This window comes from Biomphalaria glabrata, chromosome 8, assembly GCF_947242115.1.
Source record: "Biomphalaria glabrata chromosome 8, xgBioGlab47.1, whole genome shotgun sequence".
NCBI lineage: Eukaryota > Metazoa > Mollusca > Gastropoda > Planorbidae > Biomphalaria > Biomphalaria glabrata.
Window position 1 is genome coordinate 15,382,488 of NC_074718.1, and position 19,845 is coordinate 15,402,332.

Here is a 19,845-nt window from a genome sequence, read left to right on the forward strand (position 1 = left end):
GCAATGAAAAATCCCACTACAAGAATGAACATATATTGATTCAAGAGCACTTACCTGTGGTCATGAGTCAAGGCTAAAGAACGGATAGAACTGTCACACACAGGGTAGGTATATAGGTGCTCAAAGTTGTGAGCCCGCCACACCTCAACCACGCCACCATTACCTCCTAGTAGCAGGTATTGTCCATCTCGACTCAGTATGAGAGACTGGGAGAATAGAGAAATAACATTGATTTTGAGAGAATATAGAAATAATAGAGTTTGTGAGAATATAGAAATAATAGAGTTTGGGAGAATAGAGAAAGTTTGGGAGAATATAGAAATAATAGAGTTTGGGAGAACAGAGAAATAATAGAGTTTGGGAGAATAGAGAAATAATAGAGTTTGGGAGAAATAATAAAGGGACTGAGAGGATATAGAAATAACTTTTGTTGAAGATTAGATCTAGGGTCTATTGATTTAAAACTTCATATCAAGAATCACTATACATTTTATTTTAAATAGGTAACAGATTGCCCAAGATGAGCTAGACAGAAAAACAAAACTGATGCCCTACATGCACATCAAACAAGCTATCTCACACATTTCAGTTGGTCTTCTGAGACTTGACCAGCAAGGACCTAACATTTGAAATTCTGGTCATTAACTAGCCAGACAGCAGTCCTACCTGAATGTAGTCTTTGTGCTCCATGAAGTGTAACAGTTTACCATTGATACTAAACATGCAAATGTTGCCAGAGTCATAGGTCAGTAGAATGAAGGCCTCCCTAGACACTGTGATCAAACGTGGGGAATGGCAAGTGGAAGGGGGCTCCAATGAATGCAATAGATCACCAGTCAAAGAATGGACTAGACTTGGGCCATCTGTTCAAAGAAAAATGTTTGTATCTTTAGAAATGCATTGATTTCATTTAGTTTGCCAAACAGAATGGTTTTAGAAATTAATATATATATATATATATATATTCATCTAGTTGTATTAGATATTTAACTACACAGACGTGTTGATGCTCTCACCTAGCATCATTTAAATATTGCAAGATTGTTTTGCTGGTAGCAAGACCAAAAACAACAGACTTCTAATGTATAAAAATTGTACACAATATAGTAAGTTATAGCACATATACAAGTGTTAGAGCAGAGATGGCTGCCTGGTCATGCAGTTTGTGCGCTGGACTTTTGTTCAGACTTATCGATGGTCCCAGGTTCAAACCCTGCCCGCTCCCATCCCCTGTCATCCTGCGGGAGGTTTGGACTAGGAAGTAAATTATCTTCAACTCTGAAGGAAAATCCGAAACATGTAAAAATGTTTACAAACATGTACTGTCCAGAATATCTACTGGGTGTTCAGGATTATAGAAATATATATACTAGACTTGAGAACAATGTTAATTAAGATGCTCCTTGATTTAAATCACACTTAACCTTTAATGTCATGCAAACTTCTTTCTTTTAATAATCCTTCCAATTATTTCCTGTTTTCCTGGCAAACACTATTAGTAGCAAACTATGTCATCATTTTCTTAACACACAGATATTCTAAATCAATGGCCAATGCAGTTGTGTAGGTTTTTGTTTTTGAAAGCTCACCCATTTATATTGAGCGACCCATTATTGGAACACCAACCTCATAGTAGTGATCTATATCCTACTGATCAAGCCAACCACGACGATGTGATTTTTTATTCATGTAAGCATTCTTGGGATACCCTTTATCATTTTGTGCATTGAGTTAGTCACAGCATTGCAGAGATTGGTGCTCTGTGCATTTTTGAAAACCCATCACCAGACAAATTAATATAACTTTCCAGAGGCTTATGTCCTGCACTCACAATTTGTTGTTCTAGTAGTTCTGTAATAGTGATGCTAGAGTGATGTGAAAAGAAACTACAAATGTTATCATTGTTGTATTAGTTATAGGTCATATTAGTTATAGTTTGTATTAGTTATAGTTCATATTAGTTATAGGTCGTATTAGTTATAGGTCATATTAGTTATAGGTTGTATTAGTAATAGGTCATATTAGTTATAGGTTGTATTAGTTATAGGTTGTATTAGTTATAGGCTTCTAATTTTGCATGTTCCATTTTTGGAAACACTTGACAAATCCAGTACAAGTAGATTTCATGCAAAAAAACAAACTCAAAAATTGCAACCTTTGGCACAACGGGGTTAAGTAACTACACATTTCATTTCCACCAACCTTTAGATCCACTAACAACAAGGCCTAGTTCTGCTATGGTGGCAACACAAGTAATCTCAGACTGATGACCAGTTAGGACAGTCCTTGGTGTAGGCATCTCAACATCTGCTCAATGAAAGAAACAGTCATTATAAAACAAAATGACTACATGCTACTACAAGCTGAACTCTAAGAGATGAAGTGGTACACAGGAAATTTGTCAGGATATCATTCCCAGCTGAATTCAAGATTAATATTTAGAGAGTGACTTCCACCTCTCACAAAGCACCCCAAATCAATTAAAAAAATAAAACAAAACCAATATCTTTGTTATAATGCAAACAATAACAATTGAATAATAGGAAAAAAGAAAAGACATGCATCAGGAATTTTCATCCGTAATAAAAAATCAATAAAAATGTCCTGTGTACAACTTCTCTCCAAATGATACCCCCCCCTTCCCATCAAGCTCTTGTCTAATGTGGACTCCTCCGTCTACTTACTGTTATTGTCTCCAAGAATGGCCTGAGACTTGGCACTAAACATCCAGACCATGACAGTACAGTCTTTGGACCCTGTGACCAGGTAACAGTCTTGACTGATGTTACACTCTGACCTGGCCAGACAGGTGACCACATCAAAGTGTCCAAATACCACCTGGACAATACGAGCTGGGGATGGACACCAGAGAAAGTGTTAGAAATAACTTGATGTACACATTGGTACACTATCTTAGTTTCACTCAGTTTAACACTACCTCATTTTCACTTAGTTTAACACTACCTCATTTTCACTTAGTTTAATATAACTGACCCTATACCTGTATCTAGGAGATAAATCCTGAAACTTTTGTCCCAGAATCCACTGGCAAACAGGAACCTGTTGTCTGCAGTTGTGACAAAACTGTGATGGTTGACAGGTAACCTTTGGTCAAAGTTGTCTCCCAGAGTCCTCTTCTGTTGTCCAGTATTCATCACTAAAGAGGAAAGAGAAGACAGTAAACAACTTCTCTTTATAACTACAGGTGGTTGGTCATTTAGCTGGCCACATGACATCCTCATCAACAGAGGGCCACAAAGACAGATGACCTTTGGATCATCTGCCCTATAGCAAGGTCTGAAAGGGAACTTTACTTTTTTAACTTTACAGCTAAATCTGCAGTAGATATCACATTTTATTCTCTTTACAGCTAAATCTGCAGAAGATATTTTTATTATCTGTACAACTATATTTGCAATAAGCATCAAACTAAATTCTATCTATAAATGAATCCTCAGCGGACATTAAATTTGTATTGGACATTAATATTGTAATGTAATGTGGTATCACCACCTTCATCTATCCCTTAGTCTGTTGAGCTATTGGGGCACCACACAAGATCTATTGACTATCTTTCTCCATTCCTCTCTTGTCTTTTGTCTTGGATAGAATTTCTTTCAATGACAAGCCTATTCATTCTTTTATGTTTGTCTTCCCATGGCTTTCTCTGTCTGCCTCTTCTTATTTTTCCTGGTACTGTTCCCTGAAGGTCTTTGCAAACCCTGAGAACCTTATAATATGGCCAAGAGTTGACACTTGCAATTTTTGACAGTAGTTAGCAGGTGATCTTGGGGTCCAATTGCTGTATTAATCCTGTTTCTAATCTCTTCATTTGCGATGCGGTCTTTGCAAGTGATACCTAAGATCTTTCTGCAGAATCTCAATTCCATTGCTAGGATCCTCCTCTTTAGATCTGCAGTTAGCATCTAATATTCGCAAGCATATAAAAATGTTTCCAGGGAATGTATGAGCCAGATTTGAGGGCTGAGGGCTATGTCTTTGTCTTTCTATATTGTTGTGAGTGTTTGCAAGTGCAGCTGTGAACTGAGCAATTCTGGCTAGTAGTTCAGAATTGTTTTTTTTTTTTTTTTTTGCCTGTAATGTTATATTTTTTCCTAATTCCAAATCAAATATTCTATTTAACTTTGTCAGTAGACATCACACTTACCTAGCAGTTGATCCATTGCTAGAGGAAGGTTGGGGGGAGCTGCAGGGTCGGCCTTCTCAGAAGAGAAACTAGCTGCATTACTTTGTGCTGGAAACAAACAAAATATCAGTAAGACAAAAAATAATAATAAAAGAAACAAAAAATTTTTCTAATAAATCAATTTCTAATTTCACTCAGTGACTTAGAAAAGAATAGATGGTTCTTTCCTCCTAGGAATTAGGGACAATCAAGCATGATGTAAAGGTTTGGAAACTTGCTCAAATGTTTGTTTTGTTAAAACTCTGCTCAAATGTTTGGAAACTTGTTACAGTAACTTTAAAATGAACTTTGACACTTTAGTTACTTGTTGAAATCCAGCATGGCAGAGAACTGGAAATGCAAAAAGAGTCCAAGGTTCTAAACAATGTGAAATTTGAGGACCACTGACAAATTGAACAGCAAAGTATCAAATAGTTGGGCTGACCTTGTTGCACTCTTTGCACACAAAAACAAATAGACAGATGGCGTCCGTGTGACTTCCTGCCTGCAGCCAGACCCTGACAGCTTGCAGGAGGTTTGGACTTTCAAATCTTTCCTAAAGGATTGATTCAAACTCAAAGTCAGTCTATCAGGTGTGAGATGGTCTCATTCTATCAGCTGTACATAACAATGTGATAAACATTGCTATGATTTCTCTAGCTATTAAAAAAAAGATAACTCCTACTATTTATAGACAGACTTCCATTAAACCAATTATTCCCCTTATATTCACTTTGTTAAGAAACACAATCAGTGAAGCATGACACTCACGGGTGTAGCCATTGTTCCATCGGTTGATAGCATAGTTGTGATTACAGGAGATACTGGTGACTGCTGGGACAGGCACAGCTGGGTGGGTGTTGGCCGCTACATGAGTGACTGGTGAGTTGGACAAGAATTTCATGATCATACATACATCATCCTGGTTCTTGGAGAACATCATGGGGCTCTGTGTGGGTTCAGATTGGAAAAGTCAAATAAACAAGGGATAAAAAATTTGTTAAAACCATAAGGCTCTTTTGGGGTTAGATTAAGTTATTTTAAAAAAATATGTATTAATAAAAAAAAAAAGCACTGAAGTAAAATAAATTCTCTGAAACTAAAAGTCTTTTAATGACATCATTGCAGGGCAAATATTAAGTTCAATATATGTCACTGGAAACCAGGAATAGGATTCTCTTTTTGGTTCTTTTACCCTAATTATATTGTTATTTCTTCTTCCTACACCCTAACTCAGAAAGCATGAGATCTACCTAGACAGAGCCTCAGACTTAACAAATTAACAGCACACAATGAGCAATGTTTTCTATGAGACTTTGTTGTTGATCATTTCCAGGCAGGCTCAACTCTTTATAAAACTGACATGAGAGCCTGTGTTAGAATCTAGAGTAGAACCTCTTTCATGCAGCTGATGGATCCAAGGTTAAGACCATTTCCCTGCCATCATGAACAGCTTTTAAATCCCCAGTTACTTCATCAACATTTGTATTTTTTTTTTAGTTTAAAAAGTTTGAAGTAATTGAGAATGAAACAAAACAAAAAAGGTTTCTGATGTTGGATGTACCACCACCACCAAACACAAAGAGTTGAGTTACAAAACAAAAGAAACACTTTGCTTGCCCTGACTGCAAGGAACTTTCAAGCAGGAACAAAATAAAATGTTAAAAATCTTCATCAATAATAATGTATAGATTTCAAGCATCTCTCAAACACTTAAAAAAAGAAAAGAAATAATGAACAATTCAAATACTTGAATAGCTGCTAAATACCTAGACCAACTTATTTCTTCATAACTTTTATGTAGGTAATGCAGAGATGTATTAGATCAGTGGTTCTCAAACTGTCCTCAGACCCCCAGGGATGCTTTAGACAATTATAGGGGTTGCGCAGAAGGATGAAAATTGTATACAACTAAAATAACTTGGCTAAAATCCAGTTTATTGATCAGATTATTTTAATAATGAACTCGCCCCTCACTACTGTTCAATATGTTTATTACGAACTATTCTATAACGACCAAAACTAAAGATTTGAAGACATTCTTCACTTGGATATTCCTGACAGGGTATTGAACCCTTCGGCTCGTGGATAAAGTCAGATCCCTATCACAGATGAATCCATACTAATATAGGAGCAGCTTATTGAAATGTCCACAAATGTGGAAATCACCCCATCCCAAATAAAAGAAACCAACTTGAAATTTATGTTTGTGTAGATTTGCAGTTGCTACTTACAAACATTGAGCCGGACATAAATACACTCATAAAATCACATCAACCTCATCTAAATAGTCATTTTTTTTTTAAAAAACAAAAGTTAAAATCATAATAAACACTCCTTCAACATTTTGTTTTATACATTTGTTACATATACGATGCACTTATTGAACTGTTTCACTTAGAGATCTGGGGTCAAGTTTTGACTATATGAAGGGGCCACCGGGTCAAAAAAGTTTGAGAACCATTTCCTAACCAGGATTATAATTTTTAAGGCAAATGCATAAATTTATTTTTGATATTCAGTGTAATGATTATCTTATAATATTTTTCCATCTTTCATTGTATATTTAAAAAGAATAGACAATGTGATTGTTCCCAATAGTTACCAAAAAAAAAAAGGGTTCAATATCTTAAAAAAGAAAGACAAATATTTATTTGCTTTTAGTCTTTCATTTAGAGAAAGTTTTTTTTTAGTTATTTTATTTAATTGTTAGAATTCATATTTTAAAATTTTGCATCACATTTTAAAAACTGCATTTCTAATGAACATTTTTATTTCATGAACAAAATAAAACGAACATAGGAATAGAAAATAATTTCTCATTTTCATAACAAAAAAATTAAATGCTTTTCATGCAATTCAAATTTCCCATCATGATGCTATATTTTATAATCAGTGTAAAGAAATAAAACTACAAAATGGAGATAAATAAAAAAAAAGAAAGTCTATAAATCCTCTATAATTGCTTATGAAGCGCAGAAGCAGAAAAGGGGAGAGAACTGTATATATAAAAATGAAGGATAAACCTTGTTGATGATGCTTCTATTCTCTTGATTTTTTTCTATTAGCTGGAAGAAATAAACAAATACATATACAGGTTTTTGTTTCCAAGTAACCAGTCAGGACTGTTTTGTTTTTAGAGCAGTGAGTTAATTAGCTTCTACAGAGTTAGGCCTAGTTGAGGGATAGCAAGGATTGTTAGCATATCAAACCCTTTAACTTATCCTAGCCTTAAGTAACCCAATAGATGTAAAAAAAAGAAAAAGCTTTAATGAATTTATTAACAAGAATTAGTCTATTATAATAATGACAGTTTTGCATTTGTGGTGGACAATGAAAATCTGCTATGGATGACCTAAAGCTACTCATCTTCATTGATAGATAATAATTTTGTTTAAACTTACAAAAACATAAAATCAACTTTTTGTTATTAACATTGCCTTCACAGAGTTCAAAATGTTAAAAATGTTTAGTTTGACTTACTTCCCCATAGATTTATGTTAATTTAGTAGGTGAAAGGGAAAAGGTTGAGCAGACTGTGTATTGACCTCAAGATGAAGTATGCAGTGAGTAAGCATTAATGAGCAAGAGGTATAGTGTACAATCCATATATAAAAGGGTGTTTCTCAAGTTTACAACACAAGTACCATGCTGTATCAGTTGATTAGAGTGGCTTCATGTAGTTTCTATGTTAGTTTACTTCTGATAAGCTAAGTGAGTCATGTACAATAGGCAGCAGAGATTTAGTCAGGACAAATACAAATGTTATGGAGACAAAATAGTTGTAAAAAATTCACCGAGTGTTTCGACTCAGGAGGGAAGCAGACCTGTAGCAATAAGGAGACATTGAAGCCTTAGTACATTGAATTAGAGCTTCACAGCAACAGGAAATGTGTACAATTCAAAGTGAAGATTAGTCTTTAAGATCACATGTGTACAGGTCTGTAATACTAGCCTCAGATGGGTACAGAAATGTATATAAAATAAAAACTGTAGTGTGTTATGTGCAAAGCAGAGTTTTAGTTCATGTGTACAACAGTAAATTCAGTTGTAGGATGTTTTGTAGTTCTAGACCAAGAGACGTTTGGTAGATAACTTGCATTAAAAAAAAATTATAAAGCTTGCATTCAAGTCCAAAGATTAATGAGGAATACAGTATGTTTAGAGTGATGTGGTCTATAGGATAAGAGTGATGTGGACTCTAAGAGAAGAGTGATGTGGACTATAAGATAAGAGTGATGTGGACTCTAGGATAAGAGTGATGTTTACTAACTTAGCTATACCAATAATAAAGTGGAAATAGTGACGGGTACATGAGCAATAGTAACACTTGACAATTGTAAGACACACAGAGACTATTTAACAACTAAGTGCAAACAGAACAGAAAAAAACAATAACTTGATACTTTGTTTCTGTACTAAAACAAATGCACTAGTAGTCACCTAGTGATATGTTATGCCTACACAAATGTGATCATCAATTATTAGTACAGACATCAAGTATATAAAAAAAAACTAAAGCTGATAATAAACAACATAAACAATCCTACAATCATTGTGGTAAAACGTCCAGGAGAGAAGCTAATGTTAAGAAACTGAACTGTAAGTCTTACTAGACATGAATAGGACAATCAAAAAATAATCTCACAGTTTGCATAGACAGAATCTAACTGAAGTAACATACAACACAGTCAACAGTGAGGAAAACAAATATCTATAGAGTTATCTTCCACTACCTGCTTCTTTTCATGTTTCACAACACTGAACATACAACACTGCATACAACAACACTGCATACAACAACAGTACATACAATACATACAACACTACATACAACAACACTGCTTACAACAACAGTACATACAACACTGCATACAATAACAGTACATACAACACTGCACACAACAACAGTACATACAACACTACATACAACAACACTACATACAGCAACACTACATACAACAACACTACATACAACAACACTACATACAACACTAGATACAACAACACTAGATACAACAACACTACATACAAAACTACATACAACACTACATACAACACTACATACAACAACACTACATACAAAACTACATACAACAACACTACATACAACACTACATACAACAACACTACATACAACACTACATACAACAACAACATACAACACTACATACAACAACAACATACAACACAACACTACATAGAACAACACTACATACAACAACAACATACAACACTACATACAACAACACTACATAGAACAACAACATACAACAACAACATACAACATGGTTGAACAACTAAAGCATTAAATGATGTGATAGTATTAAAGAGTGGAAATCTTTTATTACATAGCCATGTTGGTGAGTCAAGCAGAGGATCATGGGATACCACTGAGTACTTACCAGGTGCATCACAGAACTACGGGGTGGGTGAGGCTCCATCAAAAGTTGGGTTGGGGTTTGACCAAAGCTGCGAATCTGGTTCTCAATAGCCTGAGAAAATAACAACATTAAGACTAGATTGGTCCAACTTTGAAGTTGACAGAAAATAATGGCCACAAAATGTTGGTGTTTCAAACATTTAGTTCCAAAAAACTCTGGAACATCTTACAATGAAAAAGTTGTCAAGTAATTTTTTAATTGAGAAAGTTTTAGGACAGATGAGAGACTAACAAAGTCATTTCAAAATATTTTCAATTGTATTGAAATCCTAATCCTACTTGCGATAACACTTTGAAACATGTCCACAATATGCAATATCCTACTTGTGATAACACTTTAAAACATGTCCACTATATGCAGTGTCCAGCTTAAAACACTTTGAAACATGTCCACTATATGCAGTATCCTACTTGTGATAACACTTTGAAACATGTCCACTTTATGCAGTATCCTACTTGTGATAACACTTTAAAACATGTCCATTATATGCAGTATCCTACTTAAAACACTTTGAAACATGTCCACTATATGCAGTATCCTACTTGTGATAACACTTTGAAACATGTCCACTATATGCAGTATCCTACTTATAACACTTTGAAACATGTCCACTATCTACAATATCCCACTTGTTAAAACACTTTGAAACATGTCCACTATCTACTATATCCTACTTGTTATAACACTTTGAAACATGTCCACTATCTACAATATCCCACTTGTTAAAACACTTTGAAACATGTCCACTATCTACAATATCCCACTTGTTAAAATACTTTGAAACATGTCCACTATCTACTATATCCCACTTGTTAAAACACTTTAAAACATGTCCACTATCTACTATATCCCACTTGTTAAAACACTTTGAAACATGTCCACTATCTACAATATCCCACTTGTTATAACACTTTGAAACATGTCCACTATCTACAATATCCCACTTGTTAAAACACTTTGAAACATGTCCACTATCTACAATATCCCTCTTGTTAAAACACTTTGAAACATGTCCACTATCTACTATATCCCACTTGTTAAAACACTTTGAAACATGTCCTCTATCTACAATATCCCTCTTGTTAAAACACTTTGAAACATGTCCACTATCTACAATATCCCACTTGTTAAAACACTTTGAAACATGTCCACTATCTACAATATCCCTCTTGTTAAAACACTTTGAAACATGTCCACTATCTACAATATCCCTCTTGTTAAAACACTTTGAAACATGTCCACTATCTACAATATCCCTCTTGTTAAAACACTTTGAAACATGTCCACTATCTACAATATCCCTCTTGTTAAAACACTTTGAAACATGTCCACTATCTACTATATCCTACTTGTTATAACACTTTGAAACATGTCCACTATCTACTATATCCCACTTGTTATAACACTTTGAAACATGTCCACTATCTACAATATCCCTCTTGTTAAAACACTTTGAAACATGTCCACTATCTACTATATCCTACTTGTTATAACACTTTGAAACATGTCCACTATCTACAATATCCCACTTGTTAAAACACTTTGAAACATGTCCACCATCTACTATATCCTACTTGTTATAACACTTTGAAACATGTCCACTATCTACTATATCCTACTTGTTATAACACTTTGAAACATGTCCACTATCTACAATATCCTACTTGTTATAACACTTTGAAACATGTCCACTATCTACAATATCCCACTTGTTAAAACACTTTGAAACATGTCCACTATCTACTATATCCCACTTGTTAAAACACTTTGAAACATGTCCACTATCTACTATATCCTACTTGTTAAAACACTTTGAAACATGTCCACAATATGTAATATCCTACTTGTTAAAACACTTTGAAACATGTCCACTATCTACTATATCCTACTTGTTAAAACACTTTGAAACATGTCCACTATCTACAATATCCCACTTGTTAAAACACTTTGAAACATGTCCACTATCTACTATATCCTACTTGTTAAAACACTTTGAAATATGTCCACTATCTACTATATCCCACTTGTTAAAACACTTTGAAACATGTCCACTATCTACTATATCCTACTTGTTAAAACACTTTGAAACATGTCCACAATATGCAATATCCTACTTGTTATAACACTTTGAAACATGTCCACTATCTACAATATCCCACTTGTTAAAACACTTTGAAACATGTCCACTATCTACAATATCCCACTTGTTAAAACACTTTGAAACATGTCCACAATATGCAATATCCTACTTGTTATAACACTTTGAAACATGTCCACCATCTACTATATCCTACTTGTTAAAACACTTTGAAACATGTCCACAATATGCAATATCCTACTTGTTATAACACTTTGAAACATGTCCACCATCTACTATATCCTACTTGTTAAAACACTTTGAAACATGTCCACAATATGCAATATCCTACTTGTTATAACACTTTGAAACATGTCCACTCTAAATAATTGCTAACAAAGTAAATATTTTTTTGACAAATATTTCACTGAAATTATTTTCTTAATAAAATAAATTTTCTGTTTGGCATATACATGTTTGAATCTTATCATTGTGATCCAACTAGTTTCTCCAATATAACAATCTTGCTTTTTTTTCTTTTTTTTTTTGTGTTCATGTATAAGTTGTTTTTTTTTTTCATGTAAATTTTTTTTTTTTGTATGTATAAGTTAAAATTTTTTTTTTTGTATGTATAAGTTAAAAATTTTTTTTTTTTGTATGTATAAGTTAAAATTTTTTTCCTTTTTGTATGTATAAGTTAAAATTTTTTTTTTGTATGTATAAGTAAAAATTTTTTTTTTTTTGCTGTTCACGTCCAAGTTGTTTTTCTGTGTGTTTATGTCAATATCATCTATTACCAACTTTGATTCAACTATGTGTTTATGTCAATATCATCCATTACCAACTTTGATTCAACTATGTGTTTATGTCAATATCATCTATTACCAACTTTGATTCAACTATGTGTTTATGTCAATATCATCTATTACCAACTTTGATTCAACTATGTGTTTATGTCAATATCATCTATTACCAACTTTGATTCAACTATGTGTTTATGTCAATATCATCTATTACCAACTTTGATTCAACTATGTGTTTATGTCAATATCATCCATTACCAACTTTGATTCAACTATGTGTTTATGTCAATATCATCCATTACCAACTTTGATTCAACTATGTGTTTATGTCAATATCATCCATTACCAACTTTGATTCAACTATGTGTTTATGTCAATATCATCTATTACCAACTTTGATTCAACTATGTGTTTATGTCAATATCATCTATTACCAACTTTGATTCAACTATGTGTTTATGTCAATATCATCTATTACCAACTTTGATTCAACTATGTGTTTATGTCAATATCATCTATTACCAACTTTGATTCAACTATGTGTTTATGTCAATATCATCTATTACCAACTTTGATTCAACTATGTGTTTATGTCAATATCATCTATTACCAACTTTGATTCAACTATGTGTTTATGTCAATATCATCCATTACCAACTTTGATTCAACTATGTGTTTATGTCAATATCATCTATTACCAACTTTGATTCAACTATGTGTTTATGTCAATATCATCTATTACCAACTTTGATTCAACTATGTGTTTATGTCAATATCATCTATTACCAACTTTGATTCAACTATGTCATGAATCCTCAGAAGCTACACAATCAAAGAATTCAATCCTATACACTTGGGCTCACCTCCTTCATGACTGGGTCAGTCATAGTTTCCAAGTTGACACTGCCCTCATAGGTCAGATAGTAAAACACATTGGTAGCCCGAGCAGCTTCAGGTCCTGGCAGAAATTAGAAGGATAAACTGAATCCTAATGTGTCCTAAATAAGGTGATAAAGACAGTTTCAAGGGTACAGATACATGTTCTAAATAAGGTGATAAAGACAGTTTCAAGGGTACAGATACATGTCCTAAATAAGGTGATAAAGACAGATTCAAGAGTATAGATACATGTCCTAAATAAGGTGATAAAGACAGTTTCAAGGGTACAGCTACATGTCCTAAATAAGGTGATAAAGACAGTTTCAAGGGTACAGCTACATGTCCTAAATAAGGTGATAAAGACAGTTTCAAGGGTACAGCTACATGTCCTAAATAAGGTGATCCAAAGACAGTTTCAAGGGTACAGCTACATGTCCTAAAGAGTCAAAGCTACAGGCAGCATGTGACAGTCTCACCTCTTTGTTTGTAGCCAAAGATCAGATCAATCCAGTTGTGTATCTGACAAGACACAAACTCAGACTCTAGAGCCTGAAACACAAACAATGGGGAAAACTTTAACTATGTAATACATTGTGTTTATAAATAAAAGATATAAATATAAATAGATCTATAACACATCCATTTGACAAGTGCATGAGGAATGAATGTAAGACATTGAGATAAATAGAACTGTTTTAAACTAAAGGAAACACTTCACTTCTAGAGATTTATGGCTTAAAATAATTCAAGGAATTCTATAACATTTAAACACTACAACTATCTAAAAGAATGGCTATTGGAAAGACTACATAAAGGTGGACAAGAATAAATTCATGGTTGGTTGATTTATTTGTTCAACTAATTGAATCTTATCTAAGTTTCTTAAATTAAGGACTGTGCTTTCATTACAGATTAAGATAGTTTCCGCCCCTCATCTTAGTAGAATGCTGTGTATAGAGAAGATCTACAACAAAATTAGAGAACTTTCAAACACTGCACCAAAAATAAAATGGATGGGTTAAGGGTCTGGTTTCGAGCATGGACGCTATAGCTAAATGTAGATATGTAACAATATAGGTCAATAAAAAGATATATAGTGAAGCTGGATGTGTTTCAGTTCATTTGGTTCTGTCTGATCTAGAAAATGTCAAGATTATCCTGCGCAAATCACATCAAAGCTTCTCCCCAAAGTGTGACAAGATAGGAGAGGTTAGGATACATCCTTTGGAGTGCATTCTTCTCCCCAAAGTGTGACAAGATAGGAGAGGCTAGGATACATCCTTTGGAGTGCATTCTTCTCCCCAAAGTGTGACAAGATAGGAGAGGCTAGGATACATCCTTTGGAGTGCATTCTTCTCCCCAAAGTGTGACAAGATAGGAGAGGTTAGGATACATCCTTTGGAGTGCATTCTTCTCCCCAAAGTGTGACAAGATAGGAGAGGTTAGGATACATCCTTTGGAGTGCATTCTTCTCCCCAAAGTGTGACAAGATAGGAGAGGTTAGGATACATCCTTTGGAGTGCATTCTTCTCCCCAAAGTGTGACAAGATAGGAGAGGTTAGGATACATCCTTTGGAGTGCATTCTTCTCCCCAAAGTGTGACAAGATAGGAGAGGCTAGGATACATCCTTTGGAGTGCATTCTTCTCCCCAAAGTGTGACAAGATAGGAGAGGTTAGGATACATCCTTTGGAGTGCATTCTTCTCCCCAAAGTGTGACAAGATAGGAGAGGCTAGGATACATCCTTTGGAGTGCATTCTTCTCCCCAAAGTGTGACAAGATAGGAGAGGCTAGGATACATCCTTTGGAGTGCATTCTTCTCCCCAAAGTGTGACAAGATAGGAGAGGCTAGGATACATCCTTTGGAGTGCATTCTTCTCCCCAAAGTGTGACAAAATAAGAGAGGTTAGGATACATCTTTTGGAGTGCATTCTTCTCCCCAAAGTGTGACAAGATAGGAGAGGCTAGGATACATCCTTTGGAGTGCATTCTTCTCCCCAAAGTGTGACAAGATAGGAGAGGCTAGGATACATCCTTTGGAGTGCATTCTTCTCCCCAAAGTGTGACAAGATAGGAGAGGCTAGGATACATCCTTTGGAGTGCATTCTTCTCCCCAAAGTGTGACAAGATAGGAGAGGCTAGGATACATCCTTTGGAGTGCATTCTTCTCCCCAAAGTGTGACAAGATAGGAGAGGCTAGGATACATCCTTTGGAGTGCATTCTTCTCCCCAAAGTGTGACAAGATAGGAGAGGTTAGGATACATCCTTTGGAGTGCATTCTTCTCCCCAAAGTGTGACAAGATAGGAGAGGTTAGGATACATCCTTTGGAGTGCATTCTTCTCCCCAAAGTGTGACAAGATAGGAGAGGCTAGGATACATCCTTTGGAGTGCATTCTTCTCCCCAAAGTGTGACAAGATAGGAGAGGCTAGGATACATCCTTTAGAGTGCATTCTTCTCCCCAAAGTGTGACAAGATAGGAGAGGCTAGAATACATCATTTGGAGTGCATTCTTCTCCCCAAAGTGTGACAAGATAGGAGAGGCTAGGATACATCCTTTGGAGTGCATTCTTCTCCCCAAAGTGTGACAAGATAGGAGAGGCTAGGATACATCCTTTGGAGTGCATTCTTCTCCCCAAAGTGTGACAAGATAGGAGAGGCTAGGATACATCCTTTGGAGTGCATTCTTCTCCAAGGCTAAGGTGAGATGGAAATAGTAAATAAACTTATGAGAGATAAACTATTTAGGATATTCTATTCAAACTGTAGATGGTACTAAGCCACACAATGAAACATTGGTTGAGAGATAAACTATTTAGGATATTCTATTCAAACTGTAGATGGTACTAAGCCACACAATGAAACATTGGTTGAGAGATAAACTATTTAGGATATTCTATTCAAACTGTAGATGGTACTAAGCCACACAATGAAACATTGGTTGAGAGATAAACTATTTAGGATATTCTATTCAAACTGTAGATGGTACTAAGCCACACAATGAAACATTGGTTGAGAGATAAACTATTTAGGATATTCTATTCAAACTGTAGATGGTACTAAGCCACACAATGAAACATTGGTTGAGAGATAAAACTATTTAGGATATTCTATTCAAACTGTAGATGGTACTAAGCCACACAATGAAAGATTGGTTGATTTCACCAATGATATCACACTTGAATTGAATTCAATCACCAAATGTATCCACTATATCAACTGTCTCACCATTTTATTTATTCTGATGAACTCTTCTGGTGTCTTGGCCCAGGGAGGTAACTGCACATCTTCCACCAGAGTTCCATCCTCTTGTTTGCCCAAGTTGTAGTGGTTGCTGTTGGTCAACATCTCAGGTAGACAGAAAAACTCAGGGATCAGCTCCTGCAACACAAAGACATACCATGTCTCTCATTTAAACACACAGACATACCATCAGTCTCTTACTTTAAACACACAGATATACCATCAGTCTCTTACTTTAAACACACAGATATACCAATAGTCTCTTACTTTAAACACACATACATACCCTCAATCTCTCACTTTAAGATTACCAACTGGTCACAGACTTCAACACATTTGGTTAACCATTGACAACAGATGAGCTTTGTATCATCTGCCTTTTAGATATTGTGAAGTTGGAAGCGTGGTTGAGAGGCTAAGTACACTTGAACTTGGCTTAGCTTGGCTATGAAGGGGGCTCGAGGTTTGACAACAGACTCGGGCAGAGTTGTGTTAACTGAGCACCTAAAGGCAGTACGGTAAACCTTCTACCAGATTCCCCACCCCCCACTGGTCCACAAATGAGATTGGACCAAAGCCCTCTGAGCATTCTATAAGCATGAAAGTAGCGCTATATAAAAGCTATCATTTATTTATTTAAGTTTGAAAATGTGATACTTTACTTTTACTAACAGTATCCTAGAGGAACCTTGCTCTACAATAGTGCATTACATATTACAAAACTAAACAGAATGTACATTTATACCACAGTTTTAGTTGAGCTTTTATTCAAAGGTTTAATTCCAATGGAACAAAGAAGTTCTTGTTAAACTGATCAGTAACTTGTAGCACATAAAGGTTCCAATCAGGGATGTTGTAAATCTTACAAAGAACTTCCACATACAACTATCTCTCCGATACTAAAAACACTTGTATACATTATTAAATCTCAAATTTTCGGTGCAGATTTGTTTTAACAGTGCATTTAAGTCTACCCCCCTCTCTAGTGTAGCTTATCATTTATTTCAATGGCGTTTTAATCATTTGTTTGTTACTATAAATAATCTCCTTTGTTCAAAATAAAAAGTTTGGCAATGGTTTCCTTTTTGCTAATGTGAAAGTTCAGTCTAGAAAACAAAAAAGTTCATTCCATGACTACACTGACCTTAACATCTGATGTATCCCGCTGACAATTTTTCCAGGCCTGGCTGATGGAACTGAAGATACGATTGGGATGATCAAACTTACCCCCTTGGAGGTTTAGAAACATTGTGGTAAAAGGTTCCTGGAGACCATGGCAGACAGAACAAGTTCTAGCATCATTGAGGCAGTAGTAGGGATTAGTTTTTTAAATCATGAAAACACTTTTATTAATGGAAAAAAAAACATTTAGAGTAAAAAATGCTTATAAGTAAAACTAAAACAAAATAAACCAAATCAATATTTTACCACACGAATGAGCCAGTTGAGCGTGAAGGCTGATGTAGAGTAATGGGTTCCATAATGGAATGGTGGAATCTGGTCATGCTCCCAACTTGAGAACCTCTCTTCAAAATAAGCTTTCCTGGTTTCATTCAAAGCTCCAATTGGCTAAAAGCAATAAAAGAAGGTCATGCTTAAGTGAATTAGTTAAAATAGGGAGGTCACCAGGTCTCCTAAACTAAGAAAAGACCTGTAATAATAAAGTCGATTGAAAAATGTACTAAATTAAGAAATTGGAGGCACATAAAATAATCTTGTCATTTGGTTCACTCTAAGTTGTACTTAAATATTTTGCACAAATCCTTCAATAAAAATGTTTTGGTTCATCAGTCAGAAAATACAAATGATTTCTTTTTTCATATGGACATGTTTGTTTTTGTGTTTAACACACACAGATTTAGAAGACCATAGCTCATAAATCATTGTTAAGACACTAAAAAAAAAAGGATGTACCTTGGACAGATCTCTGTAGGAGTTGGCACTGCTCAGATCCAGCTGGTCACTGTCATAGTTGACCAGAACCCATGGGAACACAGGATACTGGTTGAGGTCATTATAAGTTCGACCTGGTGTTAAATATGAAACATTACTGTACACTGGTATCTACATAAAGATCTAACAAGATAACTCAATAATCAATTCTCACATTGGATCCAACTCAAGATGGAAACAACAAATCAATCAAACAATCACACTTACACCACAGACAAATAAATAGATCAATCACACTTACACCACAGACAAATAAATAGATCAATCAACTTACACCACAGGCAAATAAATAGATCAATCAACTTACACCACAGACAAATAAATAGATCAATCACACTTACACCACAGACAAATAAATAGATCAATCAACTTACACCACAGGCAAATAAATAGATCAATCAACTTACACCACAGGCAAATAAATAGATCAATCAACTTACACCACAGACAAATAAATAGATCAATCAACTTACACCACAAACAAATAAATAGATCAATCAACTTACACCACAGACAAATAAATAGATCAATCAACTTACACCACAGACAAATAAATAGATCAATCAACTTACACCACAGACAAATAAATAGATCAATCAACTTATACCACAGACAAATAAATAGATCAATCAACTTACACCACAGACAAATAAATAGATCAATCAACTTACACCACAGACAAATAATTAGATCAATCAACTTACACCACAGACAAATAAATAGATCAATCAACTTACACCACAGACAAATAAATAGATCAATCAACTTACACCACAAACAAATAAATAGATCAATCAACTTACACCACAGACAAATAAATAGATCAATCAACTTACACCACAGACAAATAAATAGATCAATCAACTTACACCACAGACAAATAAATAGATCAATCAACTTATACCACAGACAAATAAATAGATCAATCAACTTATACCACAAACAAATAGAAAAGCAATCAAATAAGCAATATATTCTTTATAAATGTGTGATAAATTTTCCAGGCTAAATCCATCACTTTTAAAAGTCTAACAGGACATCTAAATGTGCCCATCTTTCTTTCTAACTCTTGGCCTATCTTCTCAGAACATCTTTAACAGGACATCTAAATGTACCCATATCTTCTCAAAACATCTTGAACAGGACATCTAAATGTACCCATATCTTCTCAAAACATCTTGAACAGGACATCTAAATGTACCCATATCTTCTCAAAACATCTTGAACAGGACATCTAAATGTACCCATATCTTCTCAGAA

At 34.7% G+C, this 19,845-nt stretch overlaps 1 protein-coding gene across 12 annotated transcripts in view; it reads right to left on the reverse strand.

Annotated features, from left to right (window-relative positions):
- LOC106052206 (neurobeachin-like) overlaps window positions 1–19,845 on the reverse strand; it is a 287,257-nt gene that overhangs the window by 3,135 nt on the left and 264,277 nt on the right. For 9 of the 12 annotated variants that reach the window (XM_056037466.1, XM_056037464.1, XM_056037462.1 and 6 more), the window contains 15 exons: window positions 18,547–18,659; window positions 18,061–18,201; window positions 17,777–17,896; window positions 16,618–16,770; window positions 13,866–13,938; window positions 13,374–13,468; window positions 9,592–9,681; window positions 7,213–7,254; window positions 4,958–5,135; window positions 4,169–4,255; window positions 3,002–3,157; window positions 2,685–2,852; window positions 2,203–2,307; window positions 667–863; window positions 55–206 (listed from right to left, as the gene is read on the reverse strand). In XM_056037466.1, the coding sequence (XP_055893441.1) occupies window positions 55–206; window positions 667–863; window positions 2,203–2,307; window positions 2,685–2,852; window positions 3,002–3,157; window positions 4,169–4,255; window positions 4,958–5,135; window positions 7,213–7,254; window positions 9,592–9,681; window positions 13,374–13,468; window positions 13,866–13,938; window positions 16,618–16,770; window positions 17,777–17,896; window positions 18,061–18,201; window positions 18,547–18,659 (1,870 nt within the window). Of the gene's footprint in view, window positions 1–54; window positions 207–666; window positions 864–2,202; window positions 2,308–2,684; window positions 2,853–3,001; window positions 3,158–4,168; window positions 4,256–4,957; window positions 5,136–7,212; window positions 7,255–7,983; window positions 8,014–9,591; window positions 9,682–13,373; window positions 13,469–13,865; window positions 13,939–16,617; window positions 16,771–17,776; window positions 17,897–18,060; window positions 18,202–18,546; window positions 18,660–19,845 lie in introns of all 12 variants that reach the window. The other 3 variants (XM_056037474.1, XM_056037468.1, XM_056037465.1) reach the window with 2 other exon arrangements.